Source organism: Stigmatopora nigra, chromosome 3 (assembly GCF_051989575.1).
Source record: "Stigmatopora nigra isolate UIUO_SnigA chromosome 3, RoL_Snig_1.1, whole genome shotgun sequence".
Classification (NCBI taxonomy): Eukaryota; Metazoa; Chordata; class Actinopteri; order Syngnathiformes; family Syngnathidae; genus Stigmatopora; species Stigmatopora nigra.
This window is the reverse complement of record NC_135510.1, coordinates 17,449,155-17,458,040: the sequence shown is the minus strand read 5'-3', so window position 1 is coordinate 17,458,040 and position 8,886 is coordinate 17,449,155. Positions and strand designations below refer to the sequence as shown.

General features: G+C 33.0%; 1 protein-coding gene across 1 annotated transcript; it reads left to right on the top strand.

The window, feature by feature from the left end:
* The first annotated feature begins 606 nt into the window (after positions 1-606).
* On the top strand, positions 607-8,778 carry slc7a6 (solute carrier family 7 member 6). The gene is made up of 10 exons (XM_077713518.1): positions 607-746; positions 3,392-3,868; positions 4,883-5,008; positions 5,119-5,263; positions 5,328-5,451; positions 5,539-5,642; positions 6,985-7,081; positions 7,152-7,301; positions 7,369-7,552; positions 8,346-8,778. Exons 2-10 carry the CDS (start codon positions 3,418-3,420, stop codon positions 8,405-8,407), a joined length of 1,443 nt encoding a protein of 480 aa, XP_077569644.1. The 5' UTR covers positions 607-746; positions 3,392-3,417; the 3' UTR covers positions 8,408-8,778.
* The last annotated feature ends 108 nt before the right edge of the window (positions 8,779-8,886 follow it).

Below are 8,886 nucleotides of genomic sequence, written 5' to 3'. Positions count from 1 at the left end.
CTTTCACCAATACATCATAGATGACTCATAGTTAACACTCTATGTAGAAAAAAAATGTCAGTTGATACTATAGCTTGTATTGATTTAATTTGTATTTTTTATTCAATATTTTAATCACAATTTGTTCATTTTCTCCTTAGCCTTTCAGTTAAATGTGAAAAAAAACTTTTATTGTCATAATACAAGTATAATGAGATATAAAGCTTAGCCAGGAAGTGCACAAAAAACAACAACAAATTGCCGGATTGATAATTAATAATAACAATAACTATTAAATAAAAAAATCAATAAATCAGTAATATATGATAAATAAGTCATCATAATAAGTAGTGTAATGAGTGTTGTAGGTTTCTATAATTAGTGTATTTCTTTTTTTTGTTATTTTTTTAAATAAAAATTAATATTTATCTATAATTATATTATAACATTGTTTGACAAAACGTCAAATAATCACACAATTCAAGACACTAATAATTGAGAGTATGTCACCACGTGTACAAACATTAGATTTATGTAGGCCACACCTAAATAACAAATGTTGACTCAAAATATAATTATTTTGTTGTTTATTTATTATTTAAAAACAGTGGAAAGTTTGCCGAAACAGGAAGTGTCTGGTCACGTAGTGATGACGTCAGTGAGTGGCGGCAGCCCAGTTGTTCCCAGGTGCAGCTGCTTAAGCACTCTTGACTCCGGACGCCGGCTGTCACACGCGATCAGATCGGAGTAGGACGACGTCCGCTAAGGTACCACGGGGACACACACATGAGTTGGGGGGATATTTTTTCCATAAAATAAGCACCGCGGGGGTAAATCGGGGTATTTTAGGATCTTGATTTGCTTTTATATCGGACAAAAGCAGGAAGTCAGCCACGATAGTGTTCGCGTCAAGCTAGCTGTGATAACATACTGATGAGTCAGCTATGTTCGAGAGAAAACGGCATTTTCAAAATAAAGCATTTTATCAGGCGCTTGTTTAGATTGACCTGAATGGTGGAGGGTTTATTTTGGAAAGTGGTTAAGGAAGTGCGGTTTGCGTTGTCGTTGTTTTTACTTTTCCTGATTTTTAAAGACGAGACACCGGCTTTTGTAATAAAGATGTCCTTTAAGTGATGAGATCGTTACGATCATGATGTCATAAAATTTTAATCTAATTGTATATAATGATCTTGTGAATCAATATTGTGGTGTTATGAAAAATTTAAAAATGCACGGAAAAATGAGCAAGATCAGTTGAAAAACAACCCCCATCCATCTATCATGTTGCCTAAATAAATACCAACATATACCCAAAAAGATTTTAAAAGCATATTCAGCTTTTTTATGTAATTGTTACAGATGTGACTGTTTGCCCTTCATCTTTAAGAGTAAATATTTTATAATCCATATTCAGTAAAGCAAATTAAAAATAATCATAAAAATGAATTTTGAGAGCATATACATTTAAAGAAATAGATTTTGATTTAAAAAACATATTTATCCCTCAATTTTTAATTCATTACACGTGTCTATTGCATCCAAGGTAAATAACAAATAAAAAATTATATATTTTTAAAAGCATTACCCCCTACACCAATTCCTTTAACATATATACGTTATTTCTATATTTTTAAGTGTGTTCCACAAGCACATGTGACCCGAACTAATGACACGCCTATGTGACAACTTAAGCATGTCAAGTAATGAGCTTCCACTTAACAGAGGTGTGCTCCTTTTATGACTAAACTTTCTGTGAGAGTATGTCTCATTTATAGATGTCAAACCTCCTACTCATGAAAGAAATATGTATGTGTGTATATATATATATATATATATATATATATATATATATATATATATATATATATATATATATATATATATATATATATATATATATATATATATATATATATATATATATATATATATATATATATATATATATATATATATATATATATATATATATATATATATATATATATATATATATATATATATATATATATATATATATATATATATATATATATATATATATATATATATATATATATATATATATATATATATATATATATATATATATATATATCTACATGTATATATATATATATATATATATATATATATCTACATGTATATACGTAGATGCGTAGATACGTAGATACGTATATACGTAGATGCGTAGATACGTAGATGCGTAGATATGTATATATGTAGATGCGTATATATGTAGATGCGTAGATATGTATATATGTAGATGCGTATATATGTAGATGCGTATATATGTAGATGCATGTATATGTAGATGTGTGTGTATATGTAGATGTGTGTGTATATGTAGATGTGTGTGTCTATGTAGATGTGTGTGTCTATGTAGATGTGTGTGTCTATGTAGATGTGTGTGTCTATGTAGATGTGTGTGTCTATGTAGATGTGTGTGTCTATGTAGATGTGTGTGTCTATGTAGATGTGTGTGTCTATGTAGATGTGTGTATCTATGTAGATGTGTGTATCTATGTAGATGTGTGTATCTATGTAGATGTGTGTATCTATGTAGATATGTATATATATATATATATATATATATATATATATATATATATATATATATATATATATATATATATATATATATATATATATATATATATATATATATATATATATATATATATATATATATATATATATATATATATATATATATATATATATATATATATATATATATATATATATATATATATATATATATATCTATATATATATATATATATGTGTGTATGTATATCTATATATATATATATATATGTGTGTGTATATATCTATATATATATATATATATATATATATGTGTATATATCTATATATGTGTGCATGTATGTGTATATGTATCTGTATATATATGTATATATGTATGTATATATGTAAATATGTATGTGTATATCTATATATATATATATAAATAATGTGTATATATATATATATGTATATACATGTATGTGTATATGTATCTGTATACATGTGTGTATATATGTGTATATATGTATGTGTATATATACGTATATATGTATATGTGTATATATATGTATGTGTATGTGTATATATATCTGTGTGTGTGTGTGTGTATATATATATATATTTATATATATATTTTTTTTTTAAATACACTAGTGTACGTATATTTTTTGCTATTTCTTCGAAAACGTACGCAGTTCATATGTGAGCTACAAAACAAGACATACTTGCAAAACTGGATTTTTGCTTTGATAAGCGTTGCTGTTTGCACATCATTAAAAGACATACTGGCACAGGCACATATATTTAAAAAACATATTTGCCAAGTTTCACATTTCATTTTTTTTTTTCACAAATCTAACCTATGTTATCGGTGTCTTCCCAGGAGAAGCCCACCCTTCCGGCGCCCAAATGTCGGACGGAGAAGCCTCCGGGACGGCGGCCGGCTCGAGCATGCGCCTCAAGAAGGAAATCTCCCTCCTCAACGGCGTCAGCCTCATCGTCGGCAACATGATTGGCTCGGGTATCTTCGTCTCGCCCAAAGGCGTCCTCTTCTACAGCGCCTCCTACGGGCTGTCGCTGGTCATCTGGGCGGCGGGTGGTCTATTCTCTGTGGTGGGCGCACTGTGCTACGCCGAGCTAGGGACCACCATCACCAAGTCTGGGGCGTCCTATGCCTACATCCTGGAGTCCTTTGGTGGATTCCTAGCTTTTGTACGTCTGTGGACAAGCCTGCTGATTATCGAGCCCACCAGCCAGGCCGTCATCGCCATCACTTTCGCCAATTACCTGGTGCAGCCGCTCTTCCCCACCTGCGAGCCGCCCTATGCTGCTTCGCGCCTCATCGCTGCCGCCTGCATCTGTGAGTTCATATTCCACATTTCTCGTTTGTTCGCCGGTCTTTTGGTGACAGAGAGTTGACTGTTGAAACCAGCTCTTAAAATTATATTCATGAGAGAGAGACTTTAATATTTGAGAGAGAGAGTTTAATATCTAAGAGAGATAGTTTAATATCTAAGAGAGAGAGTGTAATATCTAAGAGAGAGTTTAATATATGAGAGAGTTTAATATCTCAGAGTGTTGAATATCTAAGAGAGAATTTAATATCTAAGAGAGTTTAATATCTAAGAGAGAATTTAATATCTAAGAGAGTTTAATATCTAAGAGAGTTTAATATCTAAGAGAGTTTAATATCTAAGAGAGAATTTAATATCTAAGAGAGTTTAATATCTAAGAGAGTTTAATATCTAAGAGTTTAATATCTAAGAGTTTAATATCTAAGAGTTTAATATCTGAGAGTTTAATACCTGAGAGTTTAATACCTGAGAGAGTTTCATATCTAAGAGAGGGAGTTTAATATCTAAGAGAGTTTAATATCTAAGAGAGAGAGTTTAATATATTAAGAGAGAGAGTTTAATATATTAAGAGAGAGAGTTTAATATCTAAGAGACAAAGTTTAATATCTAAGAGAGAGAATTGATTATCTAAGAGAGAGAGAGTTTAATATCTAAGAGAGATTTTAACATCTAAGTACTGTTGAAAGCTGCTCTCAAAATTATATTCATGAGAGTTTAATATCTAAATGTCTAAGTACCGTTTTCAAAAGTACTTAGATATTAAACTCTCTCAATAAGATATTAAACTCTTAGATATTAAATTAACTTTTTTTCTTGTCTGAAAAACTCTTAACAGATGCCTCATTTTACATTTGTAAGTTTAAAGTATATTTTGTTTTTCTGAAGCTCAAATCACAACCAAAGAGTTAAATTTGATTACATTTTGGGCGTCAACATGTTTATTTGTCATTTCCCCTTTTTGGAACTCCATGTTTTTTGGTCCAAATCCATCATAACTACTCAACTTTTTACCTCCTCAGGCCTCCTCACCTTCATCAACTCAGCTTACGTAAAATGGGGAACTCGCGTTCAAGATATGTTCACCTACGCCAAAGTGGCCGCCCTCATCGTCATCATCATCACGGGGATCGTCAAGCTCTGCCAGGGTAAGACACCCAAAAAAAATCACCAAATCTGCTTGGCGAGGAACTTTTAAACCAAAAAAAAACACCATTTTGACCCGAATATAAGACGATTCCGATTTTTTTTTTTTCAGGTTACACCAGCAACTTTGATTCGTCCTTTGCGGGGTCTTCGAAAGACCCCGGCGACATCGCCCTGGCGCTCTACTCGGCACTTTTCTCCTACTCTGGCTGGGATACGCTCAATTTCGTCACCGAGGAGATCCAAAACCCCGAAAGGTTTGTCATTTTCTGGGCTTTTTCCACCAATCTTCTCGCTCTGAGGCCACACCCCCTTTTCCAGGAACCTCCCCCTGGCCATTGCCGTCTCCATGCCCGTGGTGACGGTCATCTACATCCTCACCAACGTGGCTTACTATGCCGTGTTGGATATGAGCGCCATTTTGGCCAGTGACGCCGTGGCTGTGGTAAGGGACCGTTAAAAAGAATAATAATAATTAATACAACAATAGCCATTTGATTTTGAAATAAGGGATTTTCTCGCACCTCTGAAGACGTTTGCAGATCACACGTTAGGCGTGATGAGTTGGATCATCCCCATTGCCGTGGCGCTGTCCTGCTATGGCGGCCTCAATGCTTCCATCATTGCCGCATCAAGGTAAGCTCGGGGAAGCCCTTCTGGTACCCTTAGACTTTACTTTCTACTTTAGACTTTTTGCTTTACTTTCTACTTTATACTTTTTGCTTTACTTTCTACTTTATACTTTTTGCTTTACTTTCTACTTTCTACTTTACTTTCTACGTTATACTTTTTGCTTTACTTTCTACGTTATACTTTTTGCTTTACTTTCTACGTTATACTTTCTACTTTCTACTTTACTTTCTACTCTCTACTTTCTACTTTACTTTCTACTTTACTTTTTACTTTCTACTTTACTTTTTACTTTCTACTTTACTTTCTACTTTTTCTACTTTCTACTTTACTTTCTACTTTCTACTTTACTTTCTACTTTCTACTTTACTTTCTACTTTACTTTCTACTTTACTTTCTACTTTACGTTCTACTTTACGTTCTACTTTACGTTCTACTTTACGTTCTACTTTACGTTCTACTTTCCTTTCTACTTTATACTTTTTGCTTTACTTTCTAATCTATACTTTCTACTTTATATTTTACTCTCTACTTTCTACTTTTTGCTTTACTTTCTACTTTCTACTTTTTGCTTGACTTTCTCATCTATACTTTCTACTTTACTTTATACTTTTTGCTTTACTTTCTACTCTATACTTTCTGCTTTATACTTTACTTTTTACTTTACCTTCTACTTTTTACTTTACTTTCTACTTTTTACTTGACTTTCTACTTTATACTTTTACTTGACTTTCTACTTTATACTTTTACTTGACTTTCTACTTTATACTTTTACTTGACTTTCTACTTTATACTTTTACTTGACTTTCTACATTTTACTTTATTTTATACTTGACTTTCTACATTTTACTTGACTTTCTACTTTTTACTTCACTTTCTACTTTTTACTTCACTTTCTACTTTATACTTTACTTTCTACTTTATACTTTACTTTCTACTTTTCACTTTACTTTCTACTTTTTACTTTACCTTCTACTTTTTACTTTACCTTCTACTTTTTACTCTACCTTCTACTTTACCTTCTACCTTCTACTTTTTACTTTACCTTCTACTTTATACTTTACCTTCTACTTTTTACTTTACCCTCTACTTTTTACTTGACTTTCTATTTTATACTTTACTTTCTACTATTTATTTTACTTTCTACTTTTTACTTGACTTTCTACTTTATACCAGTTACTTGACTTTTTACTTTATACCTTTTACTTGACTTTCTACTTTTCACTTGACTTTCTACTTTTTACTTGACTTTGTACTTTTCACTTGATTGATGAGTGATGAGTATGTTAATACCAAACGTCCGGTGAATCACCTTCCGCCGCATTAACCTCCCGGATCTCCCCCACAGATTGTTCTTCGTGGGTTCCCGCGAAGGTCACCTCCCCGACGCCCTGTCCATGATCCACACGCAGAGATTCACGCCCATCCCGGCACTCATCTTCAACGTAGGTCGAGGGCCTGTTCGCCACAGCCCGGCTCGACCATCCGTGATAACAAAACGCCATGTCTCCACAGTGCGTGATGGCGCTGATCTACCTGACGGTGGAGGACGTGTTCCAACTCATCAACTACTACAGCTTCAGCTATTGGTTCTTCGTGGGCCTGTCTATCGCCGGGCAGATTTACCTGAGGTGGAAGGAACCACGTCGGAACCGACCGCTCAAAGTAAAGCAGATTTTGCCGCTACCGCTAATTCGTGCTACCGCTAATCGGCAATGTTGGGTCCACGCAGCTGAGCTTAGTCTACCCGGTGATCTTCTGCATGTGCACCGTGTTCCTGGTGGCCGTACCGCTTTACAGCGACACGCTCAACTCCATGATCGGCATCTCCATCGCCCTGTCGGGGGTACCCGTCTACTTCCTGGGTGTCTACTTGCCAGAGTCCAAACGACCGCCTATCGTTACCAAGATGCTGCGTAAGTCAACTTTTAAATGTTAAGAAATGTCTCATGTATTAAATTTGAAGGAAAAAAATGGAAAAAAGTGTATAGGAACCATAATACAAACATGAAATTGTCACAATTGGAAACTGTCCACTAGAGGGCAGTGTTTACATTGGGGATTTAAATAGTAATACAGTAATAAGTATTAAATTTGAAAAAAGTGTATAGGAACCATAATACAAACATAAAATTGTCACAATTGGAAACTGTCCACTAGAGGGCAGTGTTTACATCGGGGATTTAAATAGTAATACAGTAATAAGTATTAAATTTGAAAAAAGTGTATAGGAACCATAATACAAACATAAAATTGTCACAATTGGAAACTGTCCACTAGAGGGCAGTGTTTACATCGGGGATTTAAATAGTAATACAGTAATAAGTATTAAATTTGAAAAAAGTGTATAGGAACCATAATACAAACATGAAATTGTTACAATTTTAGAGTGTGTCCACTAGAGGGCAATGTCTACATTCGGGACTTAAATAATAGTACAGTAATCCCTTGAAAATTCTCATGTATTAAATTTGAAAAAAAGTGTATGGGAACCATAATATACAAACATCACAATTTGGTGTGTCCACGAGAGGGCAGTGTCTACATTCAGGACTTAAATAATAGTACAGTAATCCCTCGATTATCGTGTTTTCACATATCGCAAATGCACTACTTTGCAATTTTTTTACGCTATTATTTTTTTAATATATGTATTTATAGAATAGTTTTCTTTATTTGACTAACATCTTTTGTGTTTTTTGTTTGCAGGTTCTCTGACCCACTGCACTCAATACACGTGTTTCTGCGTCCTCACTGACAAGCGGGACTAAAAAAAGGTGGGAAAAACAATGGTTTATCACTTTTTTTAAAAGGAAAATGATGCACTTACTCACACTTATTCCTGTATGGAATTACTTTGGACACCAATGGCTTACCTTGAAAAAAATGTATTAGGTCATTTTTTACAGTTTACATTCAAGTATTTGCCCATGTCAGTTTTATCTTTTCAAGAAGATTAGTAACTAAAAAACTATAATGATATATTTCCATGTACATTTTGGAAACACAATTGGATCAAATGTTATCTTATTTAATATATATGAAGTATTGTTACAGTCTGAGTTGAAAGTATTTATGGTGTATTTCATGTCTTGCTGATATTAAATGGAGAAATTTAAATAAAAATGGACAATTTGCAACATTTCAGAGTAAATTATGACTGAACTTAATGATTTTTATGTATTAGTTAGGTTTGGATCAATGAAATTTCCCCCAAAAAAGACATTTAGAATTTAAACACGAATGTAGA